A 19725-nucleotide genomic window follows, 5' to 3' on the forward strand; every position below is an offset into this window, starting at 1 on the left:
TTAAAAACATTCAATCAGTCAAAATACTGTATTTACCAAACATGCTAATATTCAGAGTTTTGCTTTATTGTAACAGAGGTTTCAGAAGTGGTTTAAAAAGGTAAAAAGTTTTAATAATTCTCCTCTTTGTTTCCCTCGAATTCTAAACTTACCATGGCAACATTCGAAAGTCTCCAGAGAAGTCTTCATACTTGTAGTTTACCACATGCCAATCTGTGCTATATGTTTTAATACACTAAAAGAAAGCAGAAATCTTTCATTTAAAATATAGAAAAAGTACACATATATCCACTTCTTGAAAGTTTGGCAATATAGAGCCCAATGTGGTGGTATATGCCTGTAATCCTAGTAATTGGAAGGTGGAGACTGGAGGATTGTGGTTTGCGGGCAGCCTCAGCTACTTAGCAAAGCCCTTAGCAACTTAGTGAGACCCTGTTTCAAACTGGAAAAGATGCCAGACATGGTGGCGCACGTTTCTTATTCCGGCGCTTGGGAGGCGGAACAGGAGGATCGCGCAGGTTCGGAGCCAGCCTCGCTGGCTTAAGAGACCCTGTTTCCAAATAAAAAAATATAAAGTAGGTCTGGGAGTGTAGCCCGGAAGTAGAAGTGTTTCCAGGAACTCCAGTACCACCAAAAAAATAAAAAATAAAAAATAAATAAATGAATGAATGAGTAAATAAATAAATAAAATAGAATAAAATAGAATGGAATAGGGTCGAGGGTATAGCTGAGATAGAATGCCTCTGGGTTCAATCCAAAGTACCAAAAAATGAATTTGCAAATATACTCACAGATTTTTGTGTGTTTGTGGTACTGTCTTGCTAAGTTGCTGTGTCAGGCCTCAAACCTGTGATCCTCCTGTCTCAGCCTCCCAATTCCTAGGCTTATAGGCATATTACAATATGACTGGCTCTGACAGGCTTTCAAAAACCATTCAGGAAATGTTGGTACTGGTATCTTCCTAAAGGGATCAACTATTTTTCTTTAACCCAACTGGTGATAATAAACCTCATTTCATATCCTGTTTTGAATACTCTGACTCCAAGTCCAGGAAGTACTCCAATCTAAAAGAAAAGTACTAAGAACATATGCTATTTGTAAAAAAAAAATTTAAACCATATCTTCAGTATCACATAATATAGACTTGTTATATAGGTAAATTAAGTTCAGTAATTTTCCTTTCCATTTACATTAAAGAAAAATATTTAAAATGTTTTATTTATTTTATAAATAAATTTAAATTTGAAATATATATGTTGGTACATGTATGTGGCATGTATGACAAATGCTCTTCTATGATCATCAAGCCTCTTACCTCTCTGACAAATAAACTCTGGGCCCTCTTTTCAGCATCTTCTGGTACAGAAGACTGTACTGTTCTGCGTTGACGGGCTATCACTGAGATCTGAATGACAAAAGAACATTCTTGCTATAATAGCTGCCTTGGAAAATGCAGTTTTTGTTTTTTTAAAAAAGGCATTGTGACTCACAGATATATCTTCCATTGGGAACATAAGGAGATCTCTAAGGGGGTCGCTGTAAATCTGGGTTTTCCTTTGGGCGATAACATTTTCATAGTCCAAGGGCTCAACAACTTTGGCCTTTTCCTTTAAAAGAGACAAAAATAAAGTTATTATGTGAACACTCAGGAGAGAGAAAAATTCTTCTTTGTGTACAAAAGATAGCATTACTGGTACAAATAAACATGTATATATGTGTGTATGTATGCATGTATGTATGTATTCATTCTACTTTACTGGGGACTGAACCTAGGGATGCTCTAGCATTCAGCTACACTCCAGCCCTTTTCATTTTTATTTTCAAACAGGGTCTCACTAAATTGATGAAACTAGCCTCAAACCTGCAAGTCTCCTGCCATAGCCTCCCAAGTACGGGTATTACAGGCATGTGCCACTGTGCCTGTATACTAATAAGTATTTAAAGGAGACAGTTTCACAAGAGAAAGAGTTTCTATAACTAGATACACGTACCAAATACATATATAGACACAAATTCCCCCTTGCTAAAGACAAAAGTTCAAGAGAAATACCAAAATGTTTTGCAACACTGTCTTCAATTTTAAGTAAAAAAAAAATAGTCTATTTGGAAGCCCATGAGTTGACATTTACTGAAATATGCACTATTTGCTGGGTAACTGAAGAGGACAAAGTATCAACACATATGTGCCTTCTTTGTGCCAGGTACACTGTTCCAAGAGTGTACCACATGACAGTGTAGATGCTTAATCCTATAGGCAGAGCATAAAAGAGGCAGGTTCATGTGGCAGCCAGTAGGTCCCTGTTGGACATCTAGTTGTACTCAGTGATAGAAGGACCCAGTCCATGGCGAGGTGTAATGTGCACACCTATAATTCCAGTATTTAAGATGTTGAAACAGAAGGATTACTGGTTCAATGCTAGCCTCAGCAACTTAACAAGATCCTCAGTAACTTAGTGAGACTTTGTTTTAATATAAAAATAAAATAGGGCTGGGGATATGGCTCAGAGATAGAATGCCTCTGGGTTTAAATAACAATACAAAAAAATTCACAATGTATTCATTTATCCAACCTTACACAGTACCCCTATATCATATATAACTTATGTTTTCATGTATTTGCTAAAAATAAAAAATAAACAAGATATGTTAAAGCTTAATATCATAATGCAATGTGAGTTATATTTCTGTACATAGTATTTGAGAGCATACTCGGTATATTGCATCTACATGACCCTTTAAAATGCATTTATATACATGGTTCACAATAGGTCACAGACATATCAAAGTTTCATATCTATAAGATTACTTAGAAAGATTAAAGTAAACAATCAAACCAATGAAAATCGGCGTTCAACAAATCTAAAAGATCCTAAAAAAGATATACTTTATTTCAAGTTTTAAATTTGTATTTATGCACCCATGAGATCAAAACAAGCCAATTATGTTTGTGAATACTAGTTCAAAATGGGTTGAAACAGAAGGAAAATATTCTATTTGAGGAACTCAGAAATTTTCCTATCCTCTTGTGCCATACCTACCATGTTTTCATGGACCCAAACAAAAGTTAACTGATTCCATCTCTCATGTCTAACACAAAATTTGTGATCAGTTTTGCAGAGAAGTTGAGAGAACAAAGTCTTATCTAAAAAAATCAAATTTTAGATACTGGCAATAATTTAAAAGTCTTGCTTTTGGTGACAACTGCCTTCTCACTACAGATTGCCAAAACAGTTCTTAAATTCAGTGTTTAGCTGGTTTAATTAGCATCTGTTAAGTTCTCTCTTAAATAATTTCACAAATACCTGCTGCAAGTAACTTTGAAAAACAAAGAAAATCTTCCTTTGCCTTTCTAATGCAGCTGTCAAATTAATATGGAAAAGCCCATGTCAAAATGAATCACTTGTTTATCAATGTTAATATTGGATAAATTACTATAATACTAGATGTCAACCACTAAGCCAAGCATGGGAAGGAGGGATGGGGAGGGAATGGGATGGGGATCGGGTAGGGGCTAACTGGGCGATATGTGCATGTATGTCTACAAAAGTATTTTCATTATACCACTGTGATGTATGAATACATTGCACCAATAAAAATAAATTAAAATAAATAAATAAATATACAGTGTATATTCTAAAAATGAAACCCACTAATTCTGAGTTTTGAAGGTCATATCTTCATGTTATATAAAACAAGTTTCCCTTTTCATTTAAAACTGATTAAAGAAAGTGTTCTGTTCTTCATGGTTATTTCCTTCTGTCAAGAATAGCTTGACTATAGAAAAGTTGGGATTGCTATTCTGGGTCACACAAAAGAGCCCCTAATAGAAGATCTAGGCCTATCAGTCTACTTTCACCTCTATGAGAAGAAAAAGGAAAGAGACAGACCATACATTTCTCTTCCAGTTGGGTTCAGTTATAAACGGCTAGAATCAGAGACAAGGAAAACATCTGATGTGTAGAATGATCATGATCTGATGGTGGCTCTTTCCAGCAGTCTAGAACACGTCCCTTATTCAATCTTCCTATTCAGCTTTATCATTCTGAGACTAGTCTAATTATTCTAAATAAAGCTTCTATTTTCCACACTCGAAAATTATTATTCTTTCAGGTTTCTGATTTATCCTTTCCCCCAATTTTGTAAAGATTGGCTTGCAAAGGTGCTTTTTCATAATTTCAGAAACCTACAAGTAGGACTTTATAACTACTCAAATAATAGCTAGGCCCTACCATATACTTCCATAAATCCAAGATTTCTGTAGCCGAGTTAAGGAAAAGGCAAAGGCATGTATACAGCCTGGAGAGGAGTGAGCATATGCCACAGGCTTTTCTTCCTAAACAGTGAGAGGAAAACCGTCAACCTAAATTTGGAAGCTACTCAATTTTCACTATGGAGAAAACAAAACAAAACAAAACAATCTGTCTTTGAAAAGACTCCTTTACCGAGGCCTAAACTCTCCTGGAATTACTTGCTAGCAATATTATTAGTAATTTTGGTTAAGTCATTTGAAGATCACTTTGCAAGCTAAAGAAAATATTTTCATATACATTCTACTTATTTCTTTTTTAATTTTTTATTTTTACATGGAACATATTGAAAATGGCATACATTCAGACTGTGCTTGGTAACCTCTCCCACCCCCACTTCCCTTTCCCCCACACCCAACAATGAGTGTCCAGATTAACCATGCTACATTCACACTTTTACACATATATGAATGTAGCTCCTCCATTAATCAACCTCAGCCTTCTTCCTCTCCTACCTCTCCATTCTAGCTTTGCTCAGGTTTCTCCTCCATTATCTGGAGTCCCTCTGGTATTCCTAATAGTCCCTAGTTTGGGCATATTAGAGAAAAAATATGTCCCTACTCTTTCTGTGCTTGGCTAATCTCATTTAACATAATGTTCTCCAGGTCTTTCCATGTTCTTGCGAATGACATGATTTTGCTCCTCTTTATAGCGGAGTAGAATTCCATTGTGTGTATTTCTCATAATTTTTCACCTGTTGATGGAGATCTAGGTTGGTTCCATATTTTGGCTATTAGAAATTGTGCTGCTATGAACATAGGTATGCATATGTTGCTGTAGTTCTCTGAATTCAGCCCCTTTGGAAAGATACCCAGGAGTGGTATAGCTGGATCATATGGTGGATCTATTCCCACCTTTCTTAGGAATCTCCACACAGATCTCCATAGTGGCTGAACTAGTTTGCACTCCCACCAACAGTGCAACAGTGTAAAAGAGTTCCTCTTTCCCCACATCCTCGCCTCCCACCAACAGTGCAACAGTGTAAAAGAGTTCCTTTTTCCCCACATCCTCGCCAGCATTTGTTATTTGATTTCTTTATGCTTGCCACTCTGACTGGGGTTAGATGGAATCTCAGTGTAGTTTTAATTTACATCTCCCTGATGGTCAGTGATGTAGAACATCTTTTCATGTATCTATTGGCCCTTTGTATCTCTTCTTTTGCGAAGTGTCTATTTAGTTCATTTGCCCATTTCTTGATTGGGTTGTTTGTTTTGCTAGTGTAGAGTCTTTTGAACTCTTTGTGTATTCTGGATATTAGCCCCCTATCAGAGTGGTGGCTGGTAAATACCAACAATATTCTTCATAGACCTAGAAAAATTAGTCATGAATTTTATATGAAGAAAGAAAAGATCCAGAATAGTCAAAGCAATTCTCAGCAACAAGAACCAGGCAAGAGGCATCACAATCCCTGACTTCAAATTATACTATAGAGCAATAGTAGTAAAAACAGCATGGTATTGACGCAACAATAGGCAGACTGACCAGTGGAACAGAATAGAAGATACAGAAACAAACCCACACACCTATAGTCAATTGATCTTTGACAAAGGGGCCAAACTCATACACTGGAGAAAAGACAGCTTTTTCAACAAATGGTGCTGGGAGAACATTTATAGAAAGATGGAACTAAATTCTTACCTCTCACCATGCACAGGAATCAACTCAAGATGGGTCAAAGTCTAGAAATTAGACTAGAGACTGTGAAGTTATTAGAGGAGAGCAGAGGTTCAACACTCTAACATATAGGCACAGGCAGTAACTTTCTCAACAAGACCTTCAAAGCACAGGAAATTAAAGCAAGAATTAACAAGTGGGATGGCATCAAACTAAAAAGTGTCTTCTTATCAAAGGAAACCATCAAGAAAGCCTACAGAGAAAGCCTACAGAATGGGAGAACATCCTTACTTATTTCTTATAAAAATCCATCTAGAGTGATGCATGGTAGTGTACACTTGTAATCCCAGTTCTTGGGAGGCTAAGACAGGAGGATCACAAGTTTGTGGCCAGCCTCAGCTACTTAGTGAGTCCTTCCACAACTTAGTGAAACCTTGTTTGAAAATAAAGAATAAAAATAGGGCCTGGGGTGTAGTTAGGATGTAGAATGACTCTGGACTCCATCCCCTAGTACCAAAATAAATAAATAAATAATCCATCAAGTAGAAAAAAATACCAGTATTTCAACGTACATGATGAAACTGGCTCAGAGATTCAGATCTACATTAGTAATAGCACAATCAGATTTCAAACCCAGTGAGCAGGTACATGTGCGTTTTTTTTTGTGTATACACACATGTTCGTTTAGTTTGGGGTATTGGGGATGGAACCTAGGAACATTCCACCTCTGAAGTATACCCACAGCCCATGTATTTTTTTATTTTTAAACAGAGTCTCACTAAGTTGTGGAGAGCCTCAATACGTTGCTGGGGTTGTCCTTGAACCTGCTGATCCTCCTGTCTCAGCCTTCCAAGTACTGGAATTACCGGTGTGTGCCACCCTGCTTGGCTGTCAGTTCTTTTTAAATATTTTTTTAAAAAACCTGCCAGGCGTGGTGGCGCATGCTTTTAATCCCAGCATTTGGGAGGCTGAGAAAGGAGGATTGCACGGGTTCGAAGCCAGCCTCAGCTACTTAGTGAGGCTCTCAGCAACTTAGTGAGACCCTGTTTCCAAATAAAATATAAAATAGGTCTGGGAGTATAGCCTAGAGGTAGAATGACTTGGGTTCCATCTGCAGTACTGTAAAAAAAAAAAAACTTATTTGCAGTACTAAGGATGGAACCCAGGGCCTTACACATGCTAATCAAACATCCTACCTCTGAGTCACATTCCTAGACATAAACCCAGACAGATCTTCTAATTCCTGATCCTTTTTCTTACCAGTATTTCATAAACTGGCCTTATTTGTATACAACCCTGAGGTTTCTCCTGCCCCTTCTGTACTATCACTGACTTCACATTTTTCTTCAAATCAAATAACCTCACTGAAATATGTCTCTGAAAAAGGAAGCTTTAGCTGGGTGTTGTGTGCTCCTGTTAATCCCAGTACTTGGAAGACTGAAACAGGATGATCGCAGGTTTGAGAATAGCCTCAGCAAGTAGTGAGACTCTAATCAACCTAGCAAGACTCTGTTTAAAACTAAAAAAATAGGGCTGGGGATGTAACTCGGAGGTAGAATGCCTCAGGGTTCAATCCCCAGTACCAAAATAAAGAAAGAAAAAGGAAGCTTTATATGACTCCCATAAAATAGTAAATTAGCATTCCCCTAATACCTAATAGAATAAAAATTTTAAAGGTTAATTTTTGGACCAAGGTTTAGGCACAGCACCCTCTTTCATGCTTACTCAGGCCATTCAAGGTTTAAATCTCTATGGACTGGCCGGGCGTGGTGGTGCACACTTGTAATCCCCACACTTGGGAGGCGGAGACAGGAGGATCACGCAGGTTCGAAGCCAGCCACTCACACTGGCTTAGGAGACCCTGTTTCCAAAAATATAAAAATAGGTCTGGGAGTGTAGCCCGGAGGTAGAAGGGCTTCCAGGAACCCCAGTACCACCAAAAAAAATTTCTATGGACTCTCATGCCTAACTCTTAAAACTGGGAAGAAATGTGCAATTCCATAAATTGAGAAAACTTTGATTTCTAACATGAGGGAAAAAAACATATGCCAAAAGGAAAAACTTATGTGGACATGGTAGAACATACCAATAATCCCAGTACTTGAGAGGCTGAAGGCAGGAGGATCATAGTTAGTGAGACCCTCAGCAATTCAGCAAGACCCTGTTTTAAAATAAAAAATAGAAGGGCTGAGGGTGTAGCTCAGAGGTGGAATACCCATGGGTTAAATCCCAAGTAGCACGCGTGCGCACGAGCATACACACACAAACACACACACACACACATACACACACACACACACACACACACACACCAGCATAGATTCAATTGTGTCCTGTTACTCTGGCAGCACACATACTAAAATTGGAATGATAAAGAGATTAGCATGGCCCTTGCACAGGAAGGACATGCAAATTCGTAAACTAGTGTATTATTTTTTCAGATAAAGTTTAACTGTTTCAGGAAACAAGAAAAAAACACAAAAAAGAAAAAAAATGGGTTTTAACTAAGAGTACCTAACAGCATGACAACTTTTTGTTTTTGTTTTTATGGTTTTAGGAATTGAACCCAGGGGCATTGTGCCACTTAACTATATTCCCAGCCGTTGAAACTGGGTCTCTCAAAGTTGCTGAGACTGGCCCTAAACTTGGAATTCTCTTGGCCTTTTAAGTATTGGTATTACAAGCATGTGCCACCGGGCCCTGCTAACACGATAACTTTGACCTTACAATTTTGTGTTGGTTCCTGAGTATCCACCGTCCACAGGGTGACTAATCTTTCACCATCGTAACTATATAATCATAAATATAAAACCATGTAAATAATCCTAACATAAATATGTACATATATGCACATAGTCAACCACCCAATCAATCATGTATTCAAAGCTCACATGACTGGTAAGTCGATTTATGCTAGCATTAGAAATCTAACCACATAATTTTAATTTCATTTTAAACACAATAATAATTATATATCCCCACTACTTGGAAGGCTGTGATAGGAGGATCACAGGTTTGAGGCTTGCGTCAGCAACTTAGGAAGACTGTTTCAAAATTTAAAAAAAATTTAAAGGCTGGTAGTAAAAAAAAAAAGGCATGAAGTTAGACTATTCCTGGATTCAGTCCTCAGCACTATAAAGAATAATCACATATTCCTCTGTGAACAATGCAAAATCAGCATGGGGTACTTCTGCTTGGGTACTACACTACGGGTCATTAGTTAACCAGTAAATCATTGACTTTAGAAGTTAGTTCCCCTTAAGAATTCAAGGAATGTCTCTTCTGCCAAGTTGAAAGTGAACACTGGCTTATTAGAATCTCTCCTTTATCACACTGGGAGGGAGACCAGAATGCAGCAGAAAGTTTTAGCAGTAGGCACGGAGCCAATTCCAAAACAACCAAGTATGGCCACTCCTCCTACCTCCCCCATCTTCCAAAGAAGTTGCTTTGCAAAAGGGCGCAGCAACAACTCATTTATGACAAATGGTTTCACAGAGCCTGGCATGGTGGCACAAACCTGCAATCCCAGTAGTTGGGAGGCTGAGACAGGAGAATTGCAGGTTTGGGGACAGCCTCAGCAACTAGTAAGACTCCAAGCAACCTAGGAGACCCTGTTTCCACATAAAAAATAAAAAAGGTCTGGGGTTATAGGTCATAGATAGAATGTCCTTGGGTCTGATCCCCAATACCTCCCCCCCAAAAAAAGAGAAAGGAGGAAAACTAATTTGGCCCAAAGTGTAGAGGCTCGTTTTTGCAGTACTGCAACAAGACTATAATTTCAATGACATCTGAACATTTTGTTATGGAAAAAGTCTTAGGAAAGAAGTAGCATGTTCATGATTCTCTTCTTCCCATCGCTGTTCTACGCTCTCACTTGGGACTTTCACCAGACCCCTAGTCAGTCGGCTTGCCTGTCATTTCAGCCATCTCTAGCAGAGTTTAGTGTTTCCTCCAGAGAATATCCTAAAATAACACTTTGCACTCAAAATGGCCACTGGGAGCCTGTTATTTCCGGCAACACAGAAAACAAAGTGAGTTCAGTGCATGGCACATCTTTTGAGTCTCTCCTCAGGTCCAGGCCCTGTGCCGGCCTCTCATAATGCATAATACATAGATAAAATAATCTCATAATACATAGATTAAAAAAGTACACCATGCCCCTGAGAAGCTCCCAGGCCGATGGGCACGCAGAGGAACCCAGACACAGCTGCTGGCATAACCAGTCCCGTTGGGCTGCAGCACATCTATCATGCTCTCCAACAGCCACAGCTCCCAGTAAAGCAGCTACACAAGCTGTTTTGTCTGCTAAGGCGTGTGAGTCCATTCATTCCCATTTGTATCGATCAGAAGATATTCACTGGATGGGTTTTTAGGCTTGGCTCATTTCATCTTCTCTTCTACTTTCTAATTTTTCATTAACTCCTTAAGATCAGAGTCTAGGAGATTGTTGAGCATGGCGTGTGAAGATGAAGAGCAGAAATCGTGCTGTGATTGACAGAAGACATAGATGCTACCTCTAGAGATGAGAGCTCTCTAGAGAGACCTCCCCAGCATGGCAAAAAAGGAACATAACTGGAAGTAACATTGTCATGAGGTTCAAACAAAGATTATCTGATTCTGTTATAACCCTGTCGTTTCTAAATATGACAACCTCTTACCAGTTCATTTCTTTCCCTCTTCCCCATTGAGAAGCCCAGGCCCTGCAGGAGCTTTGAATCACTACAATATGATTAGGATGCCAGGAAGGATGGGCCATCTTTTCAATTTAGTACAAACCAACTTGGCAAAACAGACATGAACATGTTTTTAGAAAGATTGTTTTTCAAGTCAAATCTTGGCATAGGAACCCAAATATGAATTGCACTGACCTTTCTTAAAACAAACAGCTAAATGGGAAATCATGCCTTTCATGATGCTACTAGATCATGCTTCCTCCTAATCCACAGCTTGGCTCACATTATTCTTGAGGTGGCCCATGCTCCCTCTTCTCACACCTATGGCCCTTATGGTATTTCTTCATTGTAGCATCTGCTCATATTCAGCCTTGTTTGAGCACTTACCTTTTTTTTTTTTTTTTTTTTACTTATTCTCCTCAGCAGAAGAGATATCCCACCCAATGGGGAGGGATATTATTTGGGATATACTTACAGTAAAGCCTAATTATATACAAGTTAAAACATTAGATACTTAATATCTCAAATTAAGTTTCTCCAGAACCCTGCAGGGGAGGTTCATTTATTATGCTCATTTTACAGATGAGGAAATTGAGGCTTAGTAGAGCCCATGACACACATTAATGGAGCTTGGATTCAAATCTCTACCTGACAGACTCCAGAGCCAGTGCTCTTAACCACAATAGACATAAACCTATGTGTGCTGAACATAAAAGAAACTAAATATTTCCTCACCCTCACACCTACCATGTTTTATTACCTTGGCTGCTCTTTGTATCTGAGGATATTCTAAAACTGAAGCTCCACTATCATTTTCACTACAGTGAGATCGTGCCTTCTCATCATCACCCAGATGATGCTGAGCATGGCTGGCTCAAAGAGCTTGTAATGTAATTGAATAAGGAGTTTTGCATTTCTCAGCTGTTGCTTCCAATTTAGCATTTGCCATCAATGAGTAAGGATTAGCACCTGAGGTCTTTCACTTTGGGAAAAGGCGTTGGCAGATTCAACTTCAAGTGGGTAAGAATTAAATTACAAAAAAAAAACAGTAAGATATTGTTAAGGGACCTTGTCTAATTCATCTCAATATTCTCCCCAGGACCTAGCAGAGAGCCGTGAGAACTACAAGGCCAGAAGCTTTTGTGGTTCCTACGGATAATCGGCAGAATAATACAAAGAAACTGACTTGACACTTGCTTTCAAGCCAAAATGGCAGAACACAGACAGAAGAGAAGGGCAAGTCATTGCCCACACCTTTGAAATTCATTTTCCCTTTCTAGCTTTAAGTTTATAACAATTTACTGTGTCAGGATCATAAAAATTAAATTGCAAAGATATTTAAAATCAATCATAGAAGCCGGGTATGGTGGTGTACACTTGTAATCCCAGCTGAGACAGGATGATCACGGTTTGTGACCAGCCTCAGCTATTTACTGAGGCCCTTTGCATCTCAGTGCTTCAAAATAAAGAATAAAAAATAGGGCTGAGGGTGCAGCTTGGAAGTAGAATAATGTCCCTGGGTTCCATCCCTGGTATCCCCCCAAAAAATCAAACATAGACATGTTGATAAATAAAATCCATTATTTTTCCTTTTTAAAATTTTATTTAGGGAATTTATTTAGAAATTTATTCTAGGGAAGATTTCCATGTGTGTGGCAGTAGGGATTCAACCCAAGGACGTTCCCCTTCCAAGATACACCCCAGCCCTTTGAAACGGGATCATGCTAGCTTGCTGAGACTCTCAGTGTACTGCTGAAGATGGCCTCAAACCTTCCATCCTCGTGTCTGAACCTCCCAAGTACTGGAAGGTGTGCACCACCACTCCCTACTGAGAAGAATTTTTTAAATTCCAAATTATTTCTCTTTTCTGAGTTTACACACACACACACACACACACACACACACACACACGAACTATTTTAAACCCTGGCAACGATTTATTTATTTATTTATTTATTTATTTATTTATTTATTTATTTATGGTACTTTAAGCCTAGGGGTATTTTACCTTTCTACTACTTCCCCTAGCCATATTTTATTTTTTATTTATTTATTTTTGTGGTGCCAAGGATTGAACCAAGGGCATTCTACCTCCTAGCTCTATCCCCAGCCCTATCTTTTATTCTTTTGTTTTGTTTTGTGGTACTGGGGATGGAACTCAGAGGCACTCTACCTACAAGCTACACCCCCAGCCCTATTTTTTATTCTTTATTTTGAAACAGGGTCTCACTAAGTTGCAGAGGGCCTCACTAAGTAGCTGAGGTTATCCTTGAACCACGATCCTCCTGTCTCAGCTTCGCAAATGACGGGATTACAAGTGTGCGGCACCACTCCTGGCTTATTCTTTTTTTTTTTTTTTGGTGGTGGTATTGGGGTTCCTGGAAACCCTTCTACCTCCGGGCTACACTCCCAGACCTATTTTATACTTTTTATTTAGAAACAGGATCTCTTAAATCAGCATGGCTGGCTTCAAGCCTGCATGATCTAGAGGCCTCCCAAGCACGGATATTACAAGCGTGCACCACCACGCCCGGCTGGCTTATTCTTTTTTTGTGTGTGTGGTCTGGGGATGGAACCCAGAGGCTTTCTACCTCTGGGCTATACTCCCAGACCTATTTTATACTTTATTTGGAAACAGGGTCTCACTAAATTGCTGAGAGCCTCACTAAGTAGCTAAGGCTGGCTTTGAACCTGTGTGATCCTGTCTCAGCCTCCCAAGCACTGGGATTACAAGCGTGCGCCACCGCACCCGGCTTTATTCTTTGTTTTGAATAAGTGTCTCACTAACTTGCTGAGAGTCTTGCTAAATTGCTGAGTCTGGCCTCGAACCTGCAATTCTCCTGTCTTGGCCTCACAAGTATTGGGATTATAGGCATGCGCCTCCATGCCCAGCTCAAAGAACTTATCTTTTTTTCAAAATCATAGTAGTGTCATAACCAGATAAATTTGCCATACAGGTACAAAGAACTTATTTTAAATCTAGAATAACTAAGACTATCTAATGCTAGGAAATTAGTTCACAATTGGTTAACAAATGATTTTCCCTACAGCCAACTTGAATATCATGCAAATAACCTAGATTAACTACAAATGTGTGAATATAATTTTGATGAACTCTCTAATATCAAACTTCATTTTAGCCAATAATTATAGCTTAACTCAGCATGCTGGCTGACAGGTAGGAAAACTGATTTTAATTCAGTTTCTTCTAGCTTTGTGTTCATTTTCTGCTAATAAGCACTTAAAAGACTCGGAAGTAAGACGAAAAGGTGAAAACATAAAAAAGGGGGCTTGAATAAATTGAAAGAATGGCAAAGTACCATTTTAAAATTAGAAGAATATTGTTTCAATTCTTTAGACACTGTTGTTGACAGAAAGAAAACAAGCACTTTAGCTACATATAATGACTTATGAGCAAATCAAAGAACTTAACAAATTCTCATAGACATGCATGATTACTGCAAATAATTCATGCAAGCAGAAATGAGATTTTACCCATTCTGTACCTATTGACTACTTTATAAACCTCCTTGGATACCTGTGTTCACCATAAAACTTGTAACAATAACAATAATCTCACTGGGCACAGTGGCTGGCATCTCTGTAGCCCCAGCTACTCTGGGAGGTCCAGGCAGGAGGATTGCTTGACTATAGGTCAAAATCAAACTGGCAGTATCAGGAGACACCAACTCAAAAAAATCATATTGAATTTTTAGTGAGTTTTATAAATAAAAGTACATACTTTGCCTTTCTACTTATGGTACATCCAACAGCTGTTTTGTTGCTATTTTTGGGGGATGGCGTTATTAGTAGGAATTGAATCCAGGGGCATTCTACCTCCGAGCTATATTCCCACCCCCAGCCCTCTTCATTTTTTTTTCCTGAAACAGGGTCTCCCTAAGTTACTGAGAGTCTTATTCATTTGCCAAGGCTGACCTCAAACCTGTGATCCTCCTGTCTCAGCCCAAGTACTTGGATTAAAGGCATGTGCCACAATGGTCAGCTTACTTTGTATTATACAGAAAAAATGTAGAGTGGATTTGTATGAGGAGATGTTTTATAGGTATGTTTTATAATATGTGGTTTTAACCAAATAACATACTTACATTCAATGAAAACAAACACCTAAAGGTCCTATTGGTGCCACTTGAACACTGCAGAATAAACGTATTCATCGTGATCATCGTGACATGTCACACATCATTTTCTACACTAGATCTGACTCCTGATCTACCAAGCCAATTAAGTTGCTCCCGAGACTGGTATAAGAAAGATCCAAAGCTCTATTTTGAAAATTAACTTTGACAAGGGCAAAAATTCAACTTTCTACAAATATTTTAGTCTTTCATAATTGGTCATATTTGACCTACCCACAAACTGAAAGTATCTAGCTTTTTTAAACCTACTGATATTTTGCCTATACCACTGCCTTTCAAAATATATTAAGTGTTAGCTTCCTTGACCTTCTTAAGTTTACCTCTTTAAAATATCCTATCTTGCCGGGCGTGGTGGCGCACGCTTGTAATCCCTGCACCTGGGAGGCTGAGACAGGAGGATCGCGCAGGTTCGAAGCCAGCCTCAGCTACTTAGTGAGGCTCTCAGCAACTTAGTGACACCCTGTTTCCAAATAAAGTATAAAATAGGTCTGGGAGTATAGCCCGGAGGTAGAAAGCCTCAGGTTCCACCTCCAGTACCACCAAAAAATAAATAAATAAAAAGAATAAAATAAAATATCCTATCTCAGCCAGGCATGGTGGCGTACACCTGTAATCCCAGTACTTGGGAGGCTAAGACAGGAGGAGAGCAAGTGTGAGGCCCTGTTTCAAAACCAAAAAGGGCTGGGGGTGTAGCTTGGAGGCAGAATACCCCTGCATTCAATTCCTACTACCGAAAAAAAAAGTCCCATCTTTTGGCATAAGCTCACAGATCTTGATGACTTGGTCCATGTTTACTCTAGCTACTCCACTTATCACCTGCATTACCTATTGCTGGTAAGGTGAAGTAGGAGGCCACTACTAAAGCCCTTCCCAATCAAGCCCTTTGTTTTACTATCCTACTAGCTCAAATATACCCTGGACAGATGGTCCTCAGAAATTGCTCTCCTATAATAAGTTTGATTATTTTCCCCAACTCTTGTCTACCTAGAAACTCACCTCTCATTTTGTTGACCATATTATACAAGCTTTTATAAGGTCAGATTGTTCCTATTGTTTAGTCTACAGAACCTATAAAAAGGGTACTAGATCAGAGAAGTATACCTTGGGAAACCATCCTTCCAGTATTCCATTTCCCTCCCCATCTTTAGTACTGAAGTTCAGCCCCACAGCCTTGCTACCTCTGAACAATATAATTGATTGATTGATTGATTGATTGATGTGCTGGGGATTGAACCCAGGGACATTCTACCTCCAAGCTACAATCCCAACCCTAGTTTTTATTGTTTTTATTTTGAAACAGGGCCTCATTAAGTTGCAGAGGGCCTCACTAAGTAGCTGGGGCTGGCTGTGAACCATATCCTCTTGTCTCAGCCTCCCAAGTCCTAGAATTACAAACATGTGCCACCACACCCAGCTCCTTTTATTTTTACATTTTGAAACAGTCAAGTTTTTGAGACAGTCCTCAAATATCGGAACCTCTTGTCTCAGCCACTCAAGTACTAGAATTACAGGCCAGTAATACCACACCCAAACAGTATTCAGCTTTTTTACATCTTTCTCTAAAATATAAAGGCTACATTAACTGTAATCTTTGTTTCCTTCTCTAAGTCAATTCCCTTTCCTGTGACAATCATTTTATCCATACACATGCTGTTTTTAAAAAGTTGTAAGGGTTTACCCCTCTAAAGGGATTAAACCTCTGAGCTAATACTCCAATCCTTTTATTTTTTATTTTGAAACAAGGTTTGACTAAGTTGCTGAGGGTCTCTCTAACGTATTTTTGTTTGTTTGTTTTTGTGGTACTGGGGATGGAACCCAGGGAACCTCTGAGTTACATCCCCAGCCCTATTTTACGTTCTTTATATTTGAAACAGGGTCTCCCTGAGTTGCAAAGAGCCTCACTATGTAGCCGAGGCTGTCTCAGCCTCCAAATGCTGGGATTACAAGATGCACCACCACGCCCAGTCTGTCTGTCTGTCTGTCTGTCTGTCTGTCTCTTCTCTCTCTCTCTCTCTCTCTCTCTCTCCTCTCTCTCCTCTCTCCTCTCTCCCTCTCCCTCTCCCCCTCCCCCTCTCTCTCTCCCTCTCTCTCTCTTTGCGGTATTAGGGATAAAACCCAGGTGCATTCTAACTCCGAGCTACACCCCCAGCCCTATATATTACTCTTTATTTTTGAAACAGGGTCTCACTGAGTTGCAAAGCACCTCATTAAGTGGCTGAGGCTGGCCTCGAACCTAGATCCTCCTGTCTCAGCATCCCGATTGCTGGAATTACAAGCATGCGCCACCATGTCTCCCAAGTACTAGGATTACAGGCATGTGCCACTATGCCCAATAAGAAGGGTGTTTTGAACATCTTAAATGAATAACCTTTAGAGACAAAAATGTTTTAATTATGGTGGCCGGGCATGGTGGCACACACTTGTAATTCCAGCACTTGGAAGTCTAAGACAGGAGGATCTCGGTTCTCAGACAGCCTCAGCTACTTAGTGAGGCCCTCTACCACTTTTGAGACCCTGCTTCAAAATAAAGAATAAAAAAATGGGGCTGGAGGTCTAACTCAGAGGTAGAATGGCCCTGTGTTCCATCCCTAGTACCATACACACACAAAAAAACTGCTTGAAAATACTGAAAGCCTCATTTCAAATAGGTGAGTTGTATTTTATATGGTACGCGAATTTGAAGACTGGGAATGGAAACACCACATGACCCAGTCCAGGGCATCTTTTCAAAAGAACTAAAGTCAGAATATTATAATGATACATGCTTATCTGTGTTTATAGCAGCACAATTCACAATAGCCAAATTATGGAAACAGCCTAGGTGTCCATAAACAGATGAATGGATCACCAGGCTGTGGTATAAACACACAATGCAATTTTATCCAGCCATAGGGAAGAACAAAATTATATCATTTGTAGGAAAATGAATGGAACTAGAGCTAAGTAACATTAGCCAGTCTCTGAAAGCAAGCAGTTGTGTTTTCTCTCATATGTGGAAGCTAGAGAGAAACTGGTTAAAAAAAGACACTTCAATAAAGGAACAGATACGTCAATGGAGTCATGGAGAGGGTTTAGGGAAGGAAAGAGGAAAAATAGAGATGCAATGAAGAGAACAGTTTAAATAATTCTATATACATGTATGAAATTATCAATACCAATTTCAATGACATGTACAGGTAAGGAGGAGGGGGATGAGATCCAGAGGGAAACACAGCAACTGTTGTGTGCGTGTATATTTCTATCACTCTATACTTTATTATGATATATAATTACAATGCACCAATAAAAATACAAAAAAGAGAAAGAAAACTAAAACAGGAAAATAACCCACCCAGTTTCACTTCCTGGTACATACTCAAAAGAAAAACACTCCAGTATTTAATAAGAGATGAGCCCAGAGCACAAAAATTCTGCTGTTATCCAGACATGGTGGTGCATGGCTATAATTCCAGTATTTGGGAGGCTGATACAGGAGCATCACAGGTTTGAGACCAGTCTCAGCAATTTAGCAAGACTCTGCTTTGAACTAAAAATATTAAAAAGGGCCAGAGGCATAGCTCAGAGGTAGAGTCCCCAGCACCACACATAGATTTTTTTTAATTATTTATCCTCACTGTAATGGTTGAGTTTCCATATCTGAAAATACTACACTAGGACCATAGATCTCAGTGATCGGCCTTGTAAAAAAGTGGAATTTGCCACTCTGTCATTTCTTCAGGGCTCTTCTGGAGCACTTAAAAAAGAAAAATGCCCGGCTATTTTATATTTTATTTGAAAACAGGGTCTCACTAAGTTGCTGAGAGCCTCACTAAGTAGCTGAGGCTGGCCTTAAACCTGTGCGATCCTCCTGCCTCAGCCTCCCAAGCGCGGGAATTACAAGTGTGTGCTACCATGCCCAGCTTGATCCCGTTCTTAATGAACTCATGGGCTAGAGGAAGAGACAGTCCCCTATATAGAGAGCTACAATGCAAGGGCCAAGTGCTAGGACAGAGGCTATGGGGAGCACTATAAGACACAGCTAAAGGGTTCATTCCCCTGGTAAAGGAGGCTCTGAGAAGACTAAGCATCTGAGTTGAATCTTGAAGAATAACAATATCCATGACAAGCAAGGTGAATAAAGGTAATACTGGCAAAACAGAGACAGAGTGGTTTGGAGGAATCCAGGTATGTGCTGGGTGAGGCCGAAGCACAGTGGAGGGAGGAGTGGCTGGGCTGAGCTGGAAGGTCTCTTTGTGGAGAGCCACGTATGGTAAGCCAATGAGTTTGGACTGTTTCCTAGTGCAGGCAAAGGGGAGCCAGCAGTGGTTTTTCAAGGAGACAATGACATGAACAGATGTTTTACTCGTATTTATGCAATGAGAGCCAGAAGATCAGTGCAAATGGAAATTAATCCATAAAATTACAGCACAGGCTGAAAATTTGCCTGTTGTCTTTATTTTCCAGGAGCAATACACTGAATTATGGGGAAATGGTCATTAGAGTTGCACATAGAACTGTTGAGGAAAAGAGAGTGAGAGCTTCATTGCTGTGCGGAGTCTCTCTTTAAAGGAGAGAGAACGAGTTGCCTCTCCCTTGTGTGACAGAGGTTAAATTAACCTGAACACCTCACCATGAAAAGATCAGCTGCCAATCTGTATTTAATGTGTCCTGACACCTTTTCAATGGCTAATTTGATCCAAAACGGTTAAACTTTTGATGAAAAGTTGGATCACAGTACTCCTTTGTTTAAGCCCCTTCTCTGACTCACCACAGCCAGCAAAATAAAGCCTGATCTGTTAAGCAAGGCTTCTGAGACCCTTGTGATTTGGCCTCCATCCCTCGCCTCTAGCCCAGTCCCTCCAAACATGGTAGATGTAGTTCCCAAAGGGCCACATTATTCCACCTTTGCCAATCCCGATCTCTCTTCTGGTTCTCAACCCTACTCCACCCCAAGAACCTAAGAAACTATCTTAACTATCCAGAAACAAGTGTTAA

General features: G+C 39.5%; 1 protein-coding gene across 1 annotated transcript in view; it reads right to left on the reverse strand.

Moving 5' to 3' along the window:
• DOCK11 (dedicator of cytokinesis 11) overlaps positions 1 to 19725 on the reverse strand; it is a gene marked incomplete at both ends in the record, with an annotated part of 236379 nt that overhangs the window by 166886 nt on the left and 49768 nt on the right. The window contains 3 exons of the mRNA XM_080719505.1: positions 153 to 235; positions 1316 to 1405; positions 1491 to 1607. Coding sequence (XP_080575631.1) covers positions 153 to 235; positions 1316 to 1405; positions 1491 to 1607 — 290 coding nt within the window. The remainder of the gene's footprint in view (positions 1 to 152; positions 236 to 1315; positions 1406 to 1490; positions 1608 to 19725) is intronic.

This window comes from Muscardinus avellanarius, assembly GCF_963383645.1.
Source record: "Muscardinus avellanarius genome assembly, chromosome: X".
Taxonomy (NCBI): Eukaryota; Metazoa; Chordata; class Mammalia; order Rodentia; family Gliridae; genus Muscardinus; species Muscardinus avellanarius.